Genomic DNA, 23890 nt, shown 5'->3' with positions numbered 1-23890 from the left:
GAAGTCAGCAGAGGGCCTACCTCTGCTCTTGGAAGTAGGGATGCTGCAGAGCCTGGCGGGCAGTGATTCTCTCATCAGGATCATAGGCCACCATTGAGTGCAGGAGGGAGAGGCATTGCGGGGACAAATTGGTTGTCAGTAGAGGTATTCCTGATCCCTTTTTAAAAGGAAAATCAAAACTCATAGCTCTCGACCTGTATTAAAAGCCCAATGATAATAAAGGATCATGCCATTATGTAGAGCACTTGGCCAGTCCATCTAAGGCCCTGAGCTGAAGGTGACAGTTTAATGACCTACAGATCATACATTCGTCCAAGCCACAGGACGTACAACTCCAAGAGTGAGCCCTCACGTAAACCATGGACTCTCGTGGTCATGATTTGTCAATGTAGGTTTGTCAACCACGACAAACATACCACTCTGGGGGGGATGTGGACAGTGGGGAAGGGGGGCTGGGGAATAGCTCTGTACTCGCCACTCGATTTGGCTGCACACCTAAGACTGCTCTAAAAATAAAGTCTTAAAAAGGGGGTGTGTGAAATCGGTTATGCTATAAATGGAAGAAAACTACTTTTCTTATAAAAGATTAATATCACCTTCCCATGTGAGATGAAAAAGTTAAAAAAAAAAAAAAAGAATCAAAAATAGTTGTCACCTCCCCTTCCTAGGCCCTAGGAGTGCTCAGCCCCCAGCCCCCAGCCCCCAGGGCCTTCCTCGGACGCCCAGCTCCCCAGCTTCGCTTCATCTGTGATCAAAGCCAAACTCTTAACTCTTAACGAGTCCACAAGGGCCAGGCAGCAACGTGAAAAGCAGCTGCACAAAGTCCTCACCAAGCAGTCAGTGCTTGGGAAACATTTTTTGTTTCTAAGTACTGTGTAAATATTCAGGGGGCCAAACCTGACTCCCAGGCCCTCGTGAAGGCTGCGAGAAGTCTTTCTGTGATCCTTAAGGAAGAGCGCACCTTTGTGAACCTCTGAAAGTGACGGGCCTTTGGCCCTTTCAGCGCAGCAGCAGCCCCAGTGGGGTAGGGACAGGAGGGACGTGTCGCGGAGACAGGCTCGCCCTGCTGCGGGTCTTGGGTGGGGGAGCAAGTGCCTGTCCACTCTTAGCACACCACACTTACTGTTTGAATTTGGTGAGGGTCTTCTGAGCAGGCGTGCCGATGACATCATGGATTTTTGAGATTTGGTCCAGTTCATTTGCTCCAGGGAAGAGGGGCTGCAGGCTGGAAGGGCATGCCAAGAGGCACTGTGGTCAGCCCGGGGTGTGGCCTCTCTGCCCTGCCAGGTGGGCTCATTCACAAGGAAATGAACCTCACCCAAATAGCAATCCTCATGGCTGGGAGACTTCCGTCCTCCCTTTTGCTTGGACCCTTCTGTTGCTACTTTACCAATAAGTCCTCAATGTGTTTTTCTAAGAGGCAAGAGACAGATCCACATTCCTACACTTGAACACTCCAGTGTCTAACCTGAAACGTGACTATTCACACTAACTATGATCAATAACCACTGTAACAAGCCTCCCATCAGCCCAGGTGAGTTGTGTTAACAGATTCAGAGTGGGTCGGGTCAAATTTCGCCAACAAATGAGTTCCAAGGAACCTTTTGGTTTTCAGAGATTTTATGGGTATTGGAATTGTGGACAAAAGATTTTAGACCTGTATAAATAAATTCAATTCATAGTACATGCCACAAAGAAGAGTTTAAAAATCTAGCTCTGGTAGTAGGACTAGCTTCTGCTCAGGAAAATAGCAGAATCTCATGACTAAAAGAGCGAAGAGGAAAACATGGGTGAGCAGGAAATAGTCTGATAACTGATTTACCTTGGGCTGCCTAACAGTCTGGTTAGATGCCATCAGCTGTCATGTTCTTAACTTTTGAGTCCTTTAACACCCTTCCCAATTACTTCAAGAGATTTTAACACTTGAAAAGGGATTGGGCAGTGGCTCACGCCTGTAATCCTAGCACTCTGGGAGGCTGAGGCCAGAGGATCACTCAAGGTCAGGAGTTCGAAACCAGCCTGAGCAAGAGCAAGACCCCATCTCTACTAAAAATAGAAAGAAATTAATTGGCTAACTAAAAATATATAGAAAAAATCAGCTGGGCATGGTGGCGCATGTCTGTAATCCAGCTACTCGGGAGACTGAGGCAGAAGGATCACTTGAGCCCAGGAGTTTGAGGTTGCTGTGAGCTAGGCTGACACCACGTACTCTAGCCTGGGCAACAGAGTGAAACTCTGTCTCAAAAAAAAAAAAAAAGAAAGAAAAGAGATTGTCTGTTGGCACTTTTGGCTTCAGAGAAATCGACACTCAATTTTCCAAAATAGCAAATTATTAATATGAATGATCTAGAATCAAAGGAGAGTGTGTCCTGAAGTGCACATCTGTCTGTATTTTTGTAGCAGTCAGTTGAGCAGGTGGGACTGGAGGACATCTGGGTCCCTGCCTCTGCTGGGTCCTCCCCTTCAGATGTGTGCCACCAGCCGCTAAACACAGTGACATCTGTCTTGAAGGTCCACCATGAGCAAGAAGGTGCTACCTCACCCGCTCTGTGGACTTCTTTAACTCCCACCCTACTGACCTCTGAGTGGGAAGAACACTCACTCCTCTTGCCTGGGCCACTGCTCCTTCCCAAAGACTAGGCGGAGCAAGGGGTTTGGAGGCTGGGGAGGGACTGGCTGGGATAGGGCCTTCTAGAGCCCAGCTGTGCCAGAGGTGCCTCATCCTTGCACCTGTGGCCAGAGCATCCTGCCTGACACGACTACCTCCCAGAGTAGACCCCAGGGGGCCACCTGCTCACCCCTCCCCATGGCAGGCCCCAGCAGGCAGCCGTAAGCTGGCTTCTCTGTTCTAGAACACTCCTTTATCAGTCACTCTATCATCAAGCCAGATGAAGGGGCCCCCGACGAATGGCTAGAGGTGCTGGGAGGAAAGCAGTATCTGATGCTGCTTGTTCTCTGTGAAGAGCAAGGAAAAGTGTTTGACAAAAAGTAAAATGAGGCCAGGTGCGGTGGCTCACGCCTGTAATCCTAGCATTCTGGGAGGCCGAGGCGGGCAGATCCTTTGAGCTCAGGAGTTCGAGATCAGCCTGAGCAAGAGCGAGACCCTGTCTCTACTAAAAATAGAAAGAAATTAATTGACCAACTAAAAAAATATGTAGAAAAATTAGCCGGGCATGGTGGCACATGCCTGTAGTCCCAGCTACTCAGAAGGCTAAGGCAGGAGGATCGCTTGAGCCAAGGAGTTTGAGGTTGCTGTGAGCTAGGCTGATGCCACGGCACTGTAGCCAGGGCAACAGAGTGAGACTCTGTTTCCAAAAAAAAAAGTAAAATGAAAGTTTCTAGTAAATTTTCTGTTAAATTAATAAACAGTTAAACAAATAACTCCGATTGAAAGTAAAATGGATCGTAAAGGAAGGAGCTGGCATGGAGCTGCTGTTCCAGCCCTTCCACGCCTCGTGCTACCTGGCGATCTCGTAGAACACGCAGCCAGCGCTCCAGAGGTCCATCTTGTATGTGTAGAACCCGTCAGTGAGGAGACACTCTGGGGCCCGGTACCAGCGTGTAGAAATGTACTCTGTGTACGGCTGCTTGGAATAGACACTCCGGCAGGATCCAAAGTCCCCTAATTTCAGGACATCCTGCTGCAAGGGGGAGAAAAGCAAGGGCAAGTAACATCTCACTGTTCAGCTGTTGTAATACAGACTATTTCAAATATTTATGCACTAATGAAAAAACGACTGCATCTAAACTAGTTTGTAAAATACAAATTACTGGCTTTATGAGCACCTGAAAGTGCCTCTAACAGATGAGGAAGTGGCGTTTATGGTCAGTGGAGCACGTCTATAAACATTCTGCCTATGTTTTACATGTACTTCCAAATGTCTATGGGTTCTGAAAATGAACAAGTCATGGTGTGCTTCTACAATGAATGACGATAGCCAAGTTCTTGCTGTGCCACCCAGCTCTTAGGGCAGCTGAGCTCCCCGCTCCCCTGCTGGGGCTCTTTTCAACATGTGGCTTCAGAGGACTTTGCTGATGGCAAGCCAGGCACACACCAGGGAAACAGCAAATTGTCCAGTTTAAACACCAGTAGCTTTGGTGGCTTTGGAATGAGACAGACTTGAGCACAAATGCTGCCTCTACCAAGTTTACCTTTAGAGTGTTTATTTTTTATATTTTGAGACAGTCTTGCTTTGTTGCCCAGGCTAGAGTGAGTGCCAGTGGCGTCAGCCTAGCTCACAGCAACCTCAAACTCCTGGGCTCAAGCAATCCTCCTGCCTCAGCCTCCAGAGTAGCTGGGACTACAGGCATGTGCCACCATGCCCAGCTAATTTTTTCTATATATATTAGTTGGCCAATTAATTTCTTTTTTTATTTATGGTAGAGGTGGGGTCTTGCTCTTGGTCAGGCTGGTTTCAAACTCCTTTTTTTTTTTGAGACAGAGTCTCGCTTTGTTGCCCAGGCTAGAGTGAGTGCCCTGGTGTCAGCCTAGCTCACAGCAACCTCAAACTCCTGGGCTCAAGCAATCCTCCTGCCTCAGCCTCCCGAGTAGCTGGGACTACAGGCATGCGACACCATGCCCGGCTAATTTTTTCTATATATATAGAAAAAATTGGCCAATTAATTTCTTTCTATTTATAGTAAAGACGGGGTCTCGCTCTTGCTCAGGCTGGTTTCGAACTCCTGACCTCGAGCAATCTGCCTGCCTTGGCCTCCCAGAGTGCCAGGATTACAGGCGTGAGCCACTGTGCCCGGCCACCTTTAGAGTGTTTAGAATGACAGTCGGGGCCTGGAGAGGTGGCTCACGCCTATAAGGCTGAAGCAGGAGGATCGCTTGAGGCCAGGAGGTGGAGACCAGCCTGAGCAAGAATGAGACCTCATCTCTACCAAAAATAGAAAAATTAGCCAGACGTGGTGATGCCCAACTATAGCCCCAGCTACTGGGGAGCCTGAGGCAGGAGGATCCCTTGAGCCCAGGAGTTCAAGGTTGCAGCAAGCTATGATGAGGTCACTGTACTCCAGTTCCAGCCTGAGTGACAGAGTGAGACTCTGTCTCAAAAAAAAAAAAAAAAAAAGTAGAATGACAATCTGAAAGGAGTTCATTTTTGTCTACAGTGTGAGAAGGGTGCCTTCTAAGTGTGTAGTCCATTATATTGAGGGCATTTATTAAATAAACCATCTTTTACAAACTGGGAGGGAAAAAAATACAAAAACCATGCTACCCAGCTGTCTGGAAGTGAAAGCATATCCAGTGAAAAAGCTTTTATATTCTACCTTTATTCTGATAGCAAGTTTTCTTTCTTTCTTTCTTTCTTTCTTTTTTTTTTTTTTGAGACAGAGTCTCGCTTTGTTGCCCAGGCTAGAGTGAGTGCCGTGGCATCAGCCTAGCTCACAGCAACCTCAAACTCCTGGGCTCAAGCAATCCTCCTGCCTCAGCCTCCCAAGTAGCTGGGACTACAGGCATGCGCCACCATGCCCGGCTAATTTTTTCTATATATATTAGTTGGCCAATTAATTTCTTTCTATTTATAGTAGAGACGGGGTCTCACTCTTGCTCAGGCTGTTTTTGAACTCCTGACCTCAAGCAATCCGCCTGCCTCGGCCTCCCAGAGTGGTAGGATTACAGGTGTGAGCCACCGCACTCGGCCTGATAGCAAGTTTTCATATAACGGTTCTTACCTTTATTAGTATATTTTCTGGTTTTACATCTCTGTGAAATATTCCATTTCTACATGCAGTATAAAAGGAAGAATAGAATTACTTGCACTTTGATTCAAATTCTTGAATTTAAATTGTATTGTAAACAAATGTCAATACATTTTATTAATTTCAGAGCTCCCAAAGCCCCAAGAGCATACCTGTGCATATGGTCAAGGGATTTACATAATTGGTACATATAGTACCTAATTTTTTTTTCTGATAATGGGTGTCTTCTCCCTGTACAATCAAGGAAATAGGCAAATATGGTTACCAATGGTATATATCCCACCCATTTTTTATTTCAGCATATTATGGGGTATAAATGTTTAGGTTACATAGATTTCCTTTGCCCCGAGTCAGAGCTTCAATTGAGTCCATCACCCAGACGGTGTGCACTGCACCCATTAGGTGTGAATATACCTGTCCCTTCCACCCTCCCATATCCCCTTTTATTGAAATAAAATATATAATCTAGTTTAATTTGATGATGTGTGATAATCTAAATTTAAAATTCTATATACTGGCATGATTTCATCCAAAATCACACAGCACATATATATTTTATTTTTCCTGAAATAGAGTCTCACTCCATTGCCCTGAGTAGAGTGCCGTGGCATCAGCCTAGCTCACAGCAACCTCAAACTCCTGGGCTCAAGTGATCTCCCTGCCTCAGCCTCCCAAGTAGCTGGGACTACAGGCATGCGCCACCATGCCCAGCTAATTTTATATATATACATAGATAAATAGATATTTTTAGTTGTCCAGCTAATTTCTTTCTATATATTTTTTAGTAGAGACGGGGTCTCGCTGTTGCTCAGGCTGGTCTTGAACTCCTGAGCTCACACGATCCTCCTGCCTCAGCCTCCCAGAGTGCTCACATACATTTTTAATGGAAGATTGCTTTTTATTTTCATTTTTGACAGTTTACAGAGGCTTCTTTGACATTCTGAACTACTCCTTAGTAATACCATGTAATTTTTAGGGTTGTTCTCAAATTTAGGAAAATCTCTGTTGCGTTTTTTTCATGTCTAAGCTGTAAGATTTCCAGGTATTTCAAATTTTCTAGGGAGTGACTTCTTTTCAATATTCTTTGAATTGACCATATTCAGAATATTCTTAGAAGACACCCAGAGACGGCCAGCAAGAATGCAATTTCGCATGTGAGAGACTGCAAAGCACATAGATGTACCCTAGTCAACCCTTCCACATGGTTACAACACAAGAGGAATATATGACCTAAGGACAGCTGAAATGGAAAGAGATGGCAGTCTTAACTGATTCTGGTTGAAGCATCTTATTTTTATAAATTTAATAAAATATATAAACATGTGTCCAGGCACAGTGGCTCATGCCTATAATCCTAGCACTTTGGGGAGCTGAGGTGGGAGGACTGCTTGAAGCCTGTAGTTTGAGACCTGCCTGAGAAAGAGCGAGACCTCGTCTCTACAGAAAATAGAAAAATTAGCTGGGCACGGGGATGTGTGCCAGTTGTCCCAGCTACCGGGGATACTGAGGCAGGAGGATCACTGAAGCCCAGAAGTTTGAGGTTGCTGTGAGTTATGATGATGCCATTGCACTCTAGCATGGGTGACAGTACGAAACCCTTTCTCAAAAAAAAAAAAAATATATATATATATTATATATATAAACATAAAGATATTGGGCCTCTTTTCTGGAAGGCACCCAAGCAAGTAAGTTTTATCAATTACTTCACAGTAATTTTGCCTCTGCACTTGCTTGTTTGTTTTTTCTGAGTTTTGAAATAGGTAAAGAAGGTTTGGGAAATTACCAGATATTTAATAAGCAATCAATAAACATTACTGAAGAATGACAGAGAACTGTTGATCACTTTTCCCCTTTTATTTTAGTAGACATGTAATACTTGTACATATTTATGGAACATAGAGTGTTATTTTGATACACATATGCAATGTGTAATGATCAAATCAGGGTAATTAGCACATCTATCATCTCAAACATTTATCATTTCTTTGTGCTGTGAACGTTCAAAGTGCGAACATTTTTATTTCAGTGAGAACACTATGAGTGATAATCGTAAGAGTAGCATAGTCTGATTACCTTAACCTGAGCCTCAGGGTGGGCCTTCAAGGACACTCTTCTTCAAACTGTATTGCTTATGAAAAACATTAGGAGTCACTTAATGTTTTTTAGTGTTTAGCCCAGTGTTTTCCTAGGCTTCCTGTCTATATGGAGATTTCCATTCATTCATTCCTTCATTTATGTAGACAGCCCCCTCACCTACCCACCAGGCTAGAGTGCCATGGCATCAGCCTAGCTCACAGCAACCTCAAAGTCCTGGGCCAAGCGATCCTCCTGCCTCAGCCTCCCAGGTAGCTGGGACTACAGGCATGCACCACCACACCCAGATAATTTTTCTATTTTTAGTAGAGACGGGGTCTCACTCTGGCTCAGGCTGGTCTTGAACTCCTGAGCTCAAACAATCCTCCTGCCTTGGCATCCCAGAGTGCTAGAATTACAGGCATGTGCCTGGCTGAGATTTCATTTTAAAGGGAAGTAGATTATAGTTCAACAGAAGTACTTTTTTTTCAATCCAAGAAAACCACTGATTGCTTTAGAATTCACAGTCCACACCGTCATCTTTCACAGAAGGAGAAGAGCAGTTCCCACAATTGCTGCAGGCGCAGTGCTAGTCTACAGCAGCACCCAGACTCACACTCCTGTGGCTAGCCTTGCCTTCCTTCCGGAAGCTTTTTGTTAGATTCAAAAACTCTTATTACTACACTTCCAACATTGCAGTTTATCCTTCTTTCAGAAGATGTCACATTTTACTTGATTTAAATTTCAAGTCATAGCCTCTAAAAGGTATAACCCTGAGGTAACAGGCCAGCCTACTGGACCAGGGGCTGCTGGTGCTCTGAAAGGCACCAGTGGGCAATGACTGGGACTTCATTTTCTCTCAATAATGCAGAGACTGCTTCCAGTGGAGGATCTCAGGGTCTGGTGGCTAAGTCTACCAAGAGAGGGGGAGGAGGACAGACAGAGCAGCCATGGCAGGAGATGGTGTAGCCCTGAAGCAGTTAGTGGTGTGGCCTTGGCAATCAGAGCTTTCCTGCTTCCACCTCCTGGGAGGCCTGACTGGACTTTCTACAAGATATCTATGATTTTACAATAAACTCACTCGTTCGTCTGTGAACTGGTAAAATGGTATGTGCTCCTTGCAGTGAAAACAGTCTAACTATGATGCTCAGTATCTATCAACATCATCCAGGTAGACAACTGACACCTGCAACACACAGGACAGTGCTGGGCTCTAAGAGGACACCAATGATGAAGCCAACGTGGCCCCACGTTGAGAGCTTCCACGCTAGTGGAAAGAGGAGGACAAACCATAAAGAAACAGCTATGTGTCAGGCAGAGTGCATGAGATGAAGAAACAAGACGGGAGACATGAGGTGAAGGGGTAGCCACCCCAGGCTCTAAAGTGGGCACCAGTGAGGGTGAAGAGAACACTGAATTAGCCATTCACAATAGCAAATGAATTGAACCTGGAACAGTTAAAAAAAGAATAGAATCAGATACAACCTTGTAAAATAGCAGCTGCCTCTGTAATCAGGTTATAAAGGATACTTAAACCTCCTTTACACACAATTTTTCCTTTACAAATTCCAAGACAGCCTTTCCTACTGCAGACGGCATGAGCCCACAGACATATGCACAACGTACCCACACAAACTAGGATTGCTGACAATGTAGCTAGTTCTCTATTCACCCCAATTACTAACTCACTCCAATGAAGAATCCAGGGAAGTTCTTTCCAAAGTGAGTGGACACAGGCCTTTACCATCTCTCCCCAGGCTCCCACCACCTTTCTTGCCCCCACAGCATACACTGTAGACTGGCTCGCTCAGGACAACCCCCACCTAGCACACCAGCTTCAAAGCCCAAAATGACATTCTTCAGAGTGCCTTACAGCTGGGGGTTCCAGATGTGACTTGGGTTCTGCCTAAATGGGACCACTTGTGACAGATGATTTGGGCCCAGGTATGGGGACAGATGAGAGGAAGGGAGCATCCATTCAGAGGGCACAGATCATGGCAGCTTCCAGACTCTGGCAGAGATGGTGTGACACTAGAGTTGGGAGTTACAGCAGCTTTATTTTGCAGTCTTGTCAGTGGCAGAGGCAGTAGCTCCCTGAGCAGTGCAATCCTATAGAGTTGCTTTTGGAAGCTACTTCCCAGAAGCTAAACCTAGAGTCTGTTTCTTTTGTCCTCCCAATGATTCTGTGAAGCTATTTAAACAGAATAATCCCTGTGAGTTAAACTAGTGAGGACAGATGCGTTATCTGCCCTAAAATGGACAACCGATACATCCACCTGCCTTATTATTATTATTTTGAGATTGGGTCTTGCTCTGTCAGCCTGGCTAGAGTGTAGTTATGATAGCTCACTGCAACCTCAAAACTCTTGGGCTCAAGTGATCCTCCTTTCTCAGCCTCTGAGAAGCTAGGACTATAGGCATTACATGATGCCCAGCTAATTTTTCTATTTTTCTTCTTTTTCAGAGACAGAGTCTTACTATATTGCCCAGGCCTGTCTTGAACTCCTGGCCTCAAGTGATCCTCATACCTCAGCTTCCCAAAGTGCTAGGATCACAAGTGTGAGCCACTGTACCTGGCCCAGCCCATTTATTCTTTAAATAGCAACCGGAGTTCTTCTAAAGAGGTGTTACTCAAAGCATAGGCCACAATTGAACACAATCCAGGTACTATTTGTTACTGGTCTAAGAGGAGATGACAAAAATTAAGAATAACTGTTTAGAACTGTTTACAACAATTTGACATTGCTATGACAGCTAAGCACATGATCTTTTTTCTGATAATTCATTTGTACTGTATTTTATAAAAACTATGGCCCACAATAGAGCAGAAGTAAAACAACTGGTCTTCTGCTATAGTGTTAGAAACACTGGACTAAATACCAACTGAAAGCCACCTCTCACCTTCTTTAAAACCCATTATTGACTTCCCATTGAACTAAGAATAACACAAATTTGTACCCTGGCCCTACCAGCCCTCCACCCCCAGCCCCCTGTGCCTGCCCATCTCATTTCCTACAACTCTCCTCCATGTCCTCTAGCCACATGGGCCTCGTCCCTCACAGCGGCCTTAGGGCCTTTGCACAGGCTGTCCCTCCACCTGGAATACTCTGTCCGCACCACTCTCTGACACTGGCCTGTCTTATTCACTCACAACACTTACTCCTGTCTGGAATTCCTGACCATTTCTTTACTTGTTTACTGTCTGTCTCTCATCATCAGAGTGTGAGCTCCCAGCGGGTGGGAAATGTGCTATCACATTTCCTACTGTGTCCCTGCCCCTAGAATAGCCCATGACATGTCATCATGAATGGAAGATCCTCTCCTGCACTTGTCTAATTCCACCACTCCTCCAGGTAAGCCTATACGACCCTAGCCCACAGTCATCTCTGCTTCCTATGACTCCTGTGAGACAAAGAAAAAATTGCCCCAGTGATTCATTTCTCTAATGATTCACTTTCATGTAGTTTATGTGCATAATAGACTATATAACCTTTAAATATAAAAAAACACATCTTATATCTTCTTCTCTATCTTCTTGGTTCTTGCTAGACCTTGCACATAAGTAGACAACTCAAAGAATGCATGTTCATTTCCTTATTTCATTAATATCTCATTCTTTAGTAAACGCTATAGTAAATATAGTACTACTCAATATTCTAACAATCTAAGAGAGTAGTAACTTAAGTCACAAGAATTGCCATTCTGGTAGCAAAAGCTTTAGTGATTGATTTTGTTTTTAATGAATCAGCATCATCATAAACAAGAACAAATATGAGTAAGTGCCTATTCACTTGAGGCATTAACACAGGGCTAGGAACAGAGACCCAGGGCAGTCATAGAGCTTACTGGTTAAGGTTTCAGATTTAGACTTGAGTTTAAGTCCTGGCTTGACCTTTATTAACAGCTTAATTTTGGATTATTACTTAATTCTTCAAGCCTCAATTTCCTCATCTGTAAAATGGAGATGATAATAATAGTGCCAATCACATAGCGCTGTCAAGAGCCAGAACATGCACTCTAGGCCAGGTGCAGTGGCTCACACCTATAATCCCCACATTTTGGGAGGCCAAAGTGTCAAACAACAGCAGAGCCTGGGAAGAAGAGTGACCCTCAGAGGCAGACGGGCCTGAGCACACATGACCCATGGTGAGGGAGGCCCAGGCGGGGAGTGCTCTGCCATGCAGCTGCCCCTGCTGCCTTCAGCACCGTCCTTGCCCAAATCAAACGGTCACCCAGTGGGCCTTGTGGTTTTACTTCTTATTTGCAGCCATGTTCTGAGTAGATGACATTGCCAGAAAAATGCCTCCCTGTGAGTGAAGTAGTCCCGTACAATATATTTATGTATAACTACTGCACTATAATGACTAATGATTTTGAGAACTATAACAAGTGCATATGAACTATAAGCCTTAAAGAGGATCTCAGATTAGCTTTCAAATTATTCTACATACCTCGTATTAGCTCATAAATATTCATGTCCATAAGTTCACATATTAGTGCAAGAGAACCAGATTTTCTGTCACTGAAGAAGAAAGTAGGTTTTTAAAACGATTTTTGTCTTAATCAGAAAATATAATAAATATTTAATTCATTTGTAAACATTTCTAGTAAACATAAGGTACTTCTACATCAGACAAAGACTGCAGTGTAACTACTGAAACAGTAGAGGCTTTGCTTTTAAATCAATATTTCAGGTAAAATTAATTTAAAATACTAGTAAAACCCTACTTTGAGCAAAATTCTAAACGTCGTTTTTTAGAAAAAGATATGTCTTGAACATACAAAATTAACTATCAGCAAAAAGAAGAAAAAAGTTTGGGGAGTTGGCTAAGCAAAACAATAAAAGAAAAAATAAGTTAATTCATGTTCTATGACTGCAAATGTGCCTTTAATTTACCTGAATTACTTCCATGTAATTGGGATAAATTACAACAGGAGAGCAAAACCCAAAAATAGTCAGGAGAAAAAAAGAAAGAGACATCACACCACACCCATGTGATGTCTAAGCCTGACACAGAGTGGGAACAGAGGCTTCTGGCTGAGCTACCAGCTTCTCCTGAGTTCAAGCAGGCCCTTAAAGAGTGTTCTGAGCCCTGAGCAGGAGAGCCTGCTCTGGGTTCCTCCAGTCTGGCTGGAAGGGGTCCTACTACCTCTTGGCTGTTATGAGGCCCCGTGAGATTCTGCCCAGAAGTGCTTTACAAAGTACATGTGTAGCACATGACATACACACAGTGCTGTGACTACTACATGCAAACTGCAATCTCTGGACCTGGCCGAAACTGACTTCTAAGAACACTGTAGGCCAGGAAGCCACACAGCTATGACAAGACATTTCATTTTGAGTTTAAAACTATACCATCCTCTGATTAAAATCTACTGTGCTTTACCCGGCAGAGATAAGTTGCTTGGCTGACCTTATAGGTCAGGCTCCCCTCAGAGCTGCAGTGATACTTCTACACTGAGATACACCTTCTCAGAGTAGCAGTGCCCCTCCAGGTCCTGAAACCCTGCAGCTTGACTCCCTGGTTCACTGAGGCCCAGCAGCACAGCACAGAGCTACCAGGGAGGCAGCTTCCCAGGCCTGGGCAGACACCTAGGGACAAGCTGTGCGCTGCCTTCTTGATTGGTAGGTAAACCTTATGGAAACTATTCTATAATTAGAAGAGAAATTTTTAAATACCCAGAAATGATATCAATTATACTAGGAAAGGCTACAGGAGACTGTGTAGAAATGGTAACTGGCGGGACAAAGTGAGAACACACAATCCCTGAAATAACACAACGGTCCTTTCCCGGTAAGTCATCACTCACACTCAAGGGTGCAGAAGCCTAACTGAGCTACAAGAGACAAACTCTGCACACGGTGTGCATGCTCTTACAATATGGAGTCACATAAACTAACGCATTTCCACATTAGGAATCAGATACACATTTGTCCAAATAAAACTGTGGTTTAAGATGAAGTCAAAAATTGTTATTCCCTGAGCTACAAAGCAAATACTTAAAATGCCTACCATGGTTTTCTTTCCTAAAAAGAGATTTAGCATTTTCAGCAAATTCAGATAACTTTTCAAGCTCCAGATATACTTACAAAACCACTTCATGCAGCGTGAGAATGTTTGGGTGTGGGTGCAGGCGCCTCAGTGCTTGTATCTCTCGTAGATTGTTCACTTGCTCAATACTATTGTGTAAGCACAAATAAAGAACTACTTTACAATTTAGGCCAACTCTAAAAGTAGAGTTATTAAGTCATTATTTATTATTTATGATCACAATTCAAAAACTCACAAATATTTTAAGCAAGTTAATCAGGTTTTATTTCTCTCAGAAACTAAAGGTAAGCATAACTCACTTCTGCATTATCTTATAAAAATCAAAGTTCTTCTTTTAGGTTTTTTATTATTTCTTGCAAAAATCAAAGTTCTTATAGCTTAGAATATACATTAAAGTTTTTTCTCATCAAAGATCCTGAAAGAATCCTTGATAGTTTCCTTCAGATTTGTTAATAAGTGTGGAAATAGATATTAAAATTTCTAATTCAACTTATTAGTAAGATTTATTACTAAGATTAATAATTAAAATGTATTAATTAGTTTATGGGACCTACTCAACTGAGCAATGTATATATCTCTGAAAATAAGCATTTCAAAGTTCAAGGAATAGGCCCCCCACTCCTTCCCATCTTTAGTGATGGCTAGACTTTTTCTCCATCTCATTCACCTGGTGACAAGCGTGCTACTGGCAGGTGTGTCTTAGTGCAGGCCTTTCTTTATGAGGAGTGCTCTGCCTGACCACAAGTCATGTTAACACAGCCGCAGTCAGGCCCAAGGCCTGAGGCTGGCTGCCACTGCCCTCCAGACAGACCCCTTTCAAGAGATACACATCAATGTGGTGGCCTGTGAGGTCATATCCAATCGAATGACTTGATCCGCCAGGGACTTTCATCTCAGAGGCTCCAAAAGGAATTAATTGTAAAAGTATTCCTTCTTTCAACTGGCAAAATGCTGTTCTACCAACTTAACATACAGTAGAAAGTTCAGCATTTGGTTATTCAGAGAGTGGTTCTACCCAATTATATTACGTAGTTTTAAATCGATATAGCTAAATATTATAGGTCACTCTCATGCGAGCCAACAAATGGGAGCCTGATATAATGGCCTGAATACTCTAAGATCATTTCCAACTAAAAGTTTCATGCTCCTCTTTTGTTACTATCCCCTATTTCATCCCTCACACTCAGGATGGTATTCAAAATGTTATCAACCTGCAGCCCAGGTTGCTAACAACAACCAATCAGAAAAGACACAGCCCACAATGCTGAAGCCAGGTCCTAAAGGCAGCACTAACCCTAGAGGAGGTCTGGGGAGTGCTGGGCAAGGGGCCAGGCAGCACTCAGCAGACTCAGGACATCAGCCATTCACCAACTAAAGTAAGAGTTGTTCGATGTTCTAATAACCATCGTGGCCATATTGGTGTGTACCGGGTGTGTACAAGATCAAAACCTTGTCTGTTCATTGCATTACCTCACGCCTCCCAGGCTTAGTACCCCCACCCCACTCCTCACCAGCACCCTGGCCCACAGAGCCAGTGCCTGCCTTAGTGCCTCTGTACAGTGCTTCCCCAAATGTGTCCAATAGAACATTATTTCCCTGGGAAATGCTTTGCGAGGAAATTGCACATTCAAAAAGCTTGAGAAATAGGACTACTCTAGTCCTTCTTGGAGATCCATAATTTATAGTTGATATTAAATGCTCTCAAAAACCCTGCAAAATAAAGAGAACAGTGTATCTTTATTTACACAAACATTTCCCAAACTCTTTGGCCCTGGATCCTTTCTTTACATACTATCTAGTTACCATTCTGTAGAACTAGCATTCCAGAGAACATACCACTGCATACCATCCTCTGAGTGACAAATGGAAATAGCTTTTTTCTTCTTGGAGCAGGGGAGGTGAATAAAGACACCGGATGAGGCAAAAGGGAAACAAAAAATCATGTCAAACATTTCTTTGGGGGCACTTATGCAATTACAGAGCATCTCTTGAGCTCTGTCCCTGTGATCTGCATGGGTAAGAGGCCACCAAGGTTTTTATTCAAGGTCCCACACGCGCAGGGGTCCTTGATTCACGACAAGGATGCTAGAGAAGTCCCACCACTCCACCTAGTATCTGTCATGCCTCTGCCTGTGGCATGCTATAGGTCAGTGGTTCTCAACAGGGGGGATTTTGCCTCCCAGGGGACATTTGACAATGTCAGGAGACATTTTTAGTTGTCAAAAGTTAGGGGAAGGGTTGGACTGGCACGGTGGCTCACTCCTGTAATCCTAGCTCTCTGGGAGGCCAAGGCGGGAGGATCGTTCAAGGTCAGGAGTTTGAAACCAGCCTGAGCAAGAGCGAGACCCCGTCTCTACTAAAAATAGAAAGAAATTAGCCAAACAACTAACAATAGAAAAAAAAAATTAGCCGGTGCGGTGGCTCATGCCTGTAGTCTCAGCTACTCCGTAGGCTGAGGTAGGAGGATCGCTTGAGCCCAGGAGTTTGAGGTTGCTGTGAGCTAGGCTGACACCATGGCACTCTAGCTGGGGCAACAGAGTGATACTCTGTTTTAAAAAAAAAGAAAAAATTCCATGCTACGGATGTACCTTGATGTTATCACCCATTGTACTGCTTCATTTTGTTTCTAGCTTTTTTTTTTTTTTTTTTTTGAGACAGAGTCTCACTTTGTTGCCCAGGCTAGAGTGAGTACCGTGGCGTCAGCCTGGCTCACAGCAACCTCAATCTCCTGGGCTCAGCGATCCTTACTGCCTCAGCCTCCCGAGTAGCTGGGACTACGGGCATGTGCCACCATGCCCAGCTAACTTTTTGTATATATATTTTTAGTTGGTCAATTAATTTCTTTCTATTTTTGGTAGAGACGGGGTCTCGCTCAGGCTGGTTTCGAACTCCTGACCTTGAGCAATCCTCCCACCTTGGCCTCCCAAAGTGCTAGGATTACAGGCGTGAGCCACCGCGCCCGGCCTTGTTTCTAGCTTTTTTATCTCTATGAATGATATTGTAATGAACATCATGGAGGACCCTCAACACAAAAGGAACTCCTAGACCATATGATTTCACTGCTGAATTACTTCAAACATTTAAGAAAGACTCTTACCCAAACCTTTTTAGAAAAAAAGAGGAGGAATAAACACTCCCAACTTGTTCTGTTAGACCAGAAAACCCTTCTATCAAAGCCTAACAAAGACTTTTACAAGAAAAGTATCCCTTATGAACATAAATACAAACATACTTGACAAAATATTATCAAATCCAGCAATATGTAAAAATAATATATCATGACTAAGTCGGGAATACTAGTTATCCCAGAAATGCAAGGTTAATTTATTATACATAAAAATGAAACAATGCTACCCACCATAATAACAGAATAAAGGAAAAAATGATAATTTCAATAAACACCAAAAAGCATTTGACAAAATTCAATACCAATTCACAATAAAAATTCTTAGTAAACTAGTTATGAAAGAAAACTCTGTCAATGATGAAAGGCATCTACAGCTAACATCATACTTATATTGATGAAATACTGAATGCTTTCCCTGTACTTGTGTTCAATATTGTACTGGAAATCCTAACTAGTGAAAAAGGCAAGAAAAAATGTCATGACTTTGGAGAGAGAGCAAAACTGTCCCCATTTGCACGTGACATATTTCTTTAAGTAGAAAATCCTAAGAAATGAACAAAAACTATTAGAACTAGTAAGTGAATTTAGTGAATCCTGAAAAAATTCCCAGGATACAAAGTCAACAAACAAAAATTAATTGCATTTCTACATATTAACACTTCCCATAGCTAACAATGGGAAAGTGACGTTTTTATAAATTCCTTTTACAATGATATAAAACATAAAACACTTAGAATAAATTTAACAAAAGACACATAAATCCTTTGTAAAGTGAAATTATAAAACATAGCTGAGAGAAACTACAAGAAAACTGAAGTAAATGGAGAGATGGTTATACCATGTCCATAAATTATAAAGCTCAATATTCTTAAGATATGAATTCTCCCCCAAGTTGAACTATAGATTCAACACAATCCCTTTCATGATCTCAGTAGGTTTTACTTTTTAAGAGAATTGACAAACTGATTCTAAAATGTATATGGATATACAAAGGACCTAGAATATGCAAAATTAGCTTTAAAAAGACAAAGCTGGTCCTTGTTTGTACAGTGGTAAAAACAGAATAAAAAGAAAAAAGACAAAAAAAAAAAAAAAAAGACAAAGCTGGAAGACTTTTAATACCTGACTTCAAAACTTACTATTAAGCTACATTAATCAAAACAATACGGTATTGATACAAGGATAGCCAAAGAGATCAATGAAACAGAATAGAGAGTCCAAAACAGATCTACACTTTTGTAGTCAACTGGCTTTTGACAAAGCAATCCAATGGTAGAAAGGAAAGTCTTTTTAACAAATGGTGTTGGAACAACTGGATATCCATTTGGAGTAAAAAAAATGATGCTTGAACCATACCTCACACCATAAACAAAATTAATTCAAGATGGATCACAGCCCTAAACATAAAAGTTAAAACTATAAGGTTTTTAGAAGAATACATAGGAGAATATCTTCACAACTTGGAGGTAGGGAAAGATTTCTAAGACAGAGAATAGAAAACAATAACCATAAAAAGAAAAAAAAATTCCATAAATTGGACTCAACTGACATTAGAACTTCAGCACATCAAAAGATACCAAAAAGAAAATGGATAGGCAAACCACAGACTTGGAGAAACTAACTGCAAAACATAGCTGATAAAAGGCTTATATAGAGGATATATAAAGAACTTCTATAACTCAATAAAAGACAAACAGCCTAATTTTTTAAATGGGCAAAAAACTTGTACAAAGGAAGATACGTAAATGGCCAATAAAAACATGAATAAGTGTTCATCATCATTAGTCATCAGGGAAGCAGAAACTAAAACCACAATGAGATAACACCAAACTCTCACCAGAATGGCATAAATTTAAAAGACTAACAACACCAAATGCTGCTGAGAATATGAAGAAGGGGAACTTTCATTCTTTACTGGTAAGAATATAAAAAGGCTACATCACTTTAGAAAAAGATTTGGCAGTTTTCTTATAAAGTTAAACATATGCCTACCCAGTGATTTGACCCAGTGATTCTTATTTCTAGGTAAATGCCTAAGAAAAATGAAAACATATATCTACAAAAAGTAGAATTTCATAGCAAATTGGAAACAATCCAAAAGTCCATTAACAAGAGAATGGATAAACAAATTGTGTTGTAGTTATACATAGGAATGACTACTACTAAGCATTAAAAAGGTACCAACTACTGATACAACAATAAGGATGAATCTCAAAGACTTGATGCTAAGTTAAAGGACTTGGACACAAGAGTATATACTGTAAGATTCCATTTAATACGAATTTCTAGAAAAAGATAAAGAAAAAAAACAGAATAGTGGTTACCTGGAATAGAGTAGAAAACTGACTGAAAAGGAAAATGAAAGAACTTTCTAGGGTGACAGAAATGTTCTCTATCTTGATTACATGGGAATAACTATTTGCCAAAATTGTACAGTTAAGCTATCTGCTCTTCAATGTATGCAAGTTTACTTTTAACAAAAAAAAACTGTATAATGTTATCGACTGCATGCTCGTGTACTCTAAAATTCATATGCTGAAATTCTAAGCCCCAATGGATTGGTATTAGGATGTGGGGCTTGGGGGAGGTAATTAGGTCATGAGAGTAGAGCCCTTGTAATGAGATTAGGGCTCTTACAAGGGATTTGAAAGAGCTTGCTTCCTTTCTGTCTGCTCTCAGCCATGTAAGGACACAGCAAGAAGAGGACCACCTGCAAGTCATGAAGCAGGCCCTCTCCAGACACCAGATCTGCTGGCACTTTGACATTGGACTTTTTAGCCTCCAGAACTGTGAGGAATAAATATCTGTTGTTTAAGCCACCCAGTCTACAGTAATTTGTTTTAGCAGTCCAAGCTATACTGAGACATATAATAATGACCAAGTAGGAAAGGGGACTGTGTGAAGGTATAGATTAAATAAAAATTGAACTGTTGCCAGGCACAGTGGTTCACGCCTGTAATCCTAGCACTCTGGGAGGCTGAGGTGGGCTGATCCTTCGAGCTCAGGAGTTCGAGACCAGCTCGAGCAAGATGGAAGGATGGAAGGGAGGGAGGGAGGGAGGGAGGGAGGGAGGGAGGGAGGAAGGAAGGAAGGAAGGAAGGAAGGAAGGAAGGAAGGAAGGAAGGAAGGAAGGAAGGAAGGAAGGAAGAAAGAAAGAAAGAAATTATATGAACAACTAGGAAAGAAAGAAAGAAAGAAAGAAAGAAAGAAAGAAAGAAAGAAAGAAAGAAAGAAAGAAAGAAAGAAAGAAAGAAAGAGAAATTATATGAACAACTAGGAAAGAAGGAAAGAAGGAAAGAAAGAAGGAAGGAAGGAAGGAAGGAAGGAAGGAAGGAAGGAAGAAAGAAAGAAAGAAAGAAAGAAAGAAAGAAAGAAAGAAAGAAAGAAAGAAAGAAAGAAAGAAAGAAAGAAAGAAAGAAAGAAAGAAATTATATGAACAACTAAAACATATATTCAGAAAAAATTAGCCAGGCATGGTGGCGCATACCTGTAGTTCTAGCCACTCGGGAGGCTGAGGTAGGAGGATTGCTTGAGTCCAGGAGTTTGAGGTTGCTGTGAGCTAAGCTGACGCCAGGGCACTCTAGCCTGGGCAACAGAGTGAGACTATGTCTCAAAAAAAAAAAAAAAAAAAAAATTGAAGGGTTGGTAATTCTGGCTGCAAGAACCTAGAGTTCATTCCATATTATATTCTTTTTAAGTGAAAAGAAAAGGCTTTTAGAGAGAAGGCTTTTTGAATTTCTCACCTTTGTTTTTATTTATAACCTTACACAGCAAACTTTATTTTTGTAAAAGTAATTTGAAGACTGTTTAGTGCTGTGACTTGAGAAAAACTGTGTACCATGTCTAGATCTGACGGTGGCATTACCGTCTATAGCTAGGCAGAACGCTGGGAAGAATACAGGCTCTGGACCTACACAGACCCGGGTTTCAGACTTGGTTCTACTACTTGCCAGCTCGGTGGCAATGGTCAGGGTGGGAAACTTGATCTCTCTAAACCTCAGTTCCCTAGCCTGAAAGACAGAAACAACAGCATCTTTCTCCAGGGGTTGCAGTGAAGATTAAATAGCATATGTATATCATTCACATAGTACTGTTCATGACACCAGATACATAGTGAACAGCTGCTATGATCTTTGTTACTATTACTATTATCTCACTTCAATTTTCAAAACAGTCTTCAAGCCACACTAACTTTCACGATCCGTTATAGAATAGTTGATTTATATAGTAAGTTGCTTTATTACTGTGTGCCAAAATTTAATTGGACCCTCACAACAAACTTATGAGGTAGATACTGGTTATACCCATCATATAAATAAAGACAAAGAAACTGAGGCACAGGGAAATTAAGGAATTGTCCAAGGTCACATCAACAGTGGAAGAGCTGCTACTTTGACCTTTAGAGTCAGAGCGTGTAACCCTATGCTGACTGGTTTAGCAGACATGTGCTAATACTATTGCTTCAAGGCACAAAGAGAGATCCTACAAATACTAAGACTAGGAATTTTTTAAAAAGAGACCCATTACATTTCTTTTTAATATTTCTGTAGGAAAAATACAGAACAAAATCATAGCAAAAGAGAAGATCTTCTTAGTTGTATACTTTTGGTGAGTACAGGTGGAAGAAAATTCTGAGGATATATCAAAAAAGATATTAAGAGGACTTGGTCTTGTTGCAGGCCTTAGGCAAGTAATTAACTTCATTATCCCTAAACTTAGGCTTTAAGTAACTCAAAAGAAAACAGTCCTCAGAGGCTGAACGTACCCTTCCTGATACAGTAGTAATGCATTGTGCTTTTTCTTCAAATCCTACCTGAACTTCATATGAGCCAAGATTATTGCAAAATCCATTAATTTCTATTTTCAATTAAAGCAAAAGGAAAGGAGTGGAAGTAAAACTTGGAGTGGGTAGCGGTCAGTGACTCCAAATACCAATCTCATTCTCCCCAAGTGATTCAGTGTGATCTTCCTCTGTTACTGCTTCATAGTCCCCATACCACCTACACAGCTGTGCAAGGTAACTCTGAGTATTCATTTAGACAATGAGAAGTGAGCAGAAAGGAATTTTTAAAGATACCTAAAATTATCTTTGAAATTATTCTTCAAGTGAATAAGATTAAACTGTTTAATAATGATGATAGATACTCAGAACTCTAAAAGCTAGAAATATGATTTTCATAGTTAAAAACAAAAATAAAGAACAGCATTAAATTTGTGGATAAAATATCAGTGACTCTGGAACATCCAATTAATTACATAAGTCCTCCCTTAATGTCATGAATAGGTTCTTGGAAACTGCAAATATTAAGTGAAACACACAGCAAGTCCTTGAATTGCATCATCTCCTTCAAGATTGTTTTGTTATAATGTCGATGAGATTAAAAAAAATTGGTTTTGTTTTATGTCATTTGGCTTAAAGACGGTTTCCAAGAACCTATTGATGACATTAAATGGGGACTTACCATATTAGCAATCTCATCCCTACAGATGACACCAAAAGCAGTTGTCTTTCTAGAAAAAACTAAAAGTAATTTCTTCCCATAAATCAGAAATAATAGCAATACCTTTATCAATAGAAGCTTATGAGCAATATGAGTAATTACAGATCTCCTATGGTTGTTTTCTGATTGCTTGTTTTAGACTTAAAGAAGAGTTGCAATGATAGCGCAGAGTCCCTTTCACCAAACTTCTCCTATTGTCAAGATCTTACATAACATTTATGAAATTAAGCTAGGTGCAGTGGTTCACACCTGTAATCCCCGCTACTCATGAGGCTGAGGCAGGAGGATCGCTTGAGCCCAGGAGTTTGGAGCTATAGTGCACTATGATCATACCTGTAAATAGCAAACACACTCGGCCTGGGCAACATAGTGAGATCTTGTCTCTAATAATAAAAAGTAAAAAATAAAAAAGTTTAGGCCTAGTACAGTGGCTCAAACCTGTAATCTCAGCACTTTGGGAGGAATGCTTGAGCCCAGGAGTTCAAGGTCACAGTGGGCTGTGATTGTACCACTGTACTCCAGCCTGGGCAAGACAGTAAGACCCTGTCTCTAAAAATATATATAAAATAAAATGAAATAAAATAAAATGTTAAAAGGTAAGAAATTAACATTGGTACAACACTATTAACTAAACTAAGGACTTTTTTCAGGTTTCCCCAGTTTTTCTGTCTTTTTCTCTTCCAGAATCCAGAATACCACATTACAATTAAGTTGGCATGTCCCTTTAGACACTTTGAGACTGACAGTGTCTCAGTCTTTCTTTGTTTTTTATTACCTTGATAGTTTTGAGGAATACTGGACAGGTATTTTGCAGTCTGTTCCTCAATTTGGGCTTGTCTGATGACAACCTTGATTATTTAGTTAAGGTGTTACCTGCCAGGTTTCTCACTGTAAAGTTACTATTTTTCCCCTTTCTATTTTCTACTTTTTAGAAGCAAGGCAATACATTCAGCCCATACACAAGGGGAAAGAAATTAAGCCCTACCTACTAGAGAAAAGAACATCAAATAATTTGTGAATGTATATTAAAATCTTCATAGCAAGTAATAAATACTACTAGTATTTACTATTAATAGCAATAAATAGTAATTAAAATTAATATCTGGGGGGATAATTATTTTAAAATTTAAAAAAAAATTTTTTTTTTTTGAGACAGAGTCTCACTTTGTTGCCCAGGCTAGAGTGAGTGCCATGGTGTCAGCCTAGCTCACAGCAACCTCAATCTCCTGGGCTCAAGTGATCCTCCTGCCTCAGCCTCCCAAGTAGCTGGGACTACAGGCATGCGCCACCATGCCTGGCTAATTTTTTGTATATATATTTTTAGTTGGTCAATTAATTTCTTTCTATTTTTAGTAGAGACGGGGTCTTGCTCAGGGTGGTTTCGGAACTCCTGACCTCAAGCAATCCACCCGCCTCGGCCTCCCAGAGTG

At 41.4% G+C, this 23890-nt stretch overlaps 2 protein-coding genes across 9 annotated transcripts in view; both read right to left on the bottom strand.

Moving 5' to 3' along the window:
- HSP90AA1 (heat shock protein 90 alpha family class A member 1) overlaps window positions 1-23890 on the bottom strand; it is a 216904-nt gene that overhangs the window by 135981 nt on the left and 57033 nt on the right. The window lies entirely within an intron of this gene.
- The window catches only part of MOK (MOK protein kinase), a 68001-nt gene that overhangs the window by 3538 nt on the left and 40573 nt on the right, over window positions 1-23890 (bottom strand). For 3 of the 8 annotated variants that reach the window (XM_012746461.2, XM_076003706.1, XM_012746463.3), the window contains exons 3-9: window positions 13871-13960; window positions 12231-12301; window positions 5859-5937; window positions 5680-5728; window positions 3463-3641; window positions 1124-1225; window positions 21-194 (exon numbers count right to left, since the gene is read on the bottom strand). In XM_012746461.2, coding sequence (XP_012601915.1) covers window positions 21-194; window positions 1124-1225; window positions 3463-3641; window positions 5680-5728; window positions 5859-5937; window positions 12231-12301; window positions 13871-13960 — 744 coding nt within the window. The remainder of the gene's footprint in view (window positions 1-20; window positions 195-1123; window positions 1226-3462; window positions 3642-5679; window positions 5729-5858; window positions 5938-12230; window positions 12302-13870; window positions 13961-23890) is intronic. The other 5 variants (XM_012746464.2, XM_076003707.1, XM_076003708.1 and 2 more) reach the window with 5 other exon arrangements.

The sequence above is a fragment of the Microcebus murinus genome, chromosome 6 (assembly GCF_040939455.1).
Source record: "Microcebus murinus isolate Inina chromosome 6, M.murinus_Inina_mat1.0, whole genome shotgun sequence".
Classification (NCBI taxonomy): domain Eukaryota; kingdom Metazoa; phylum Chordata; class Mammalia; order Primates; family Cheirogaleidae; genus Microcebus; species Microcebus murinus.
This window is presented reverse-complemented; position numbering and strand designations above follow the sequence as displayed.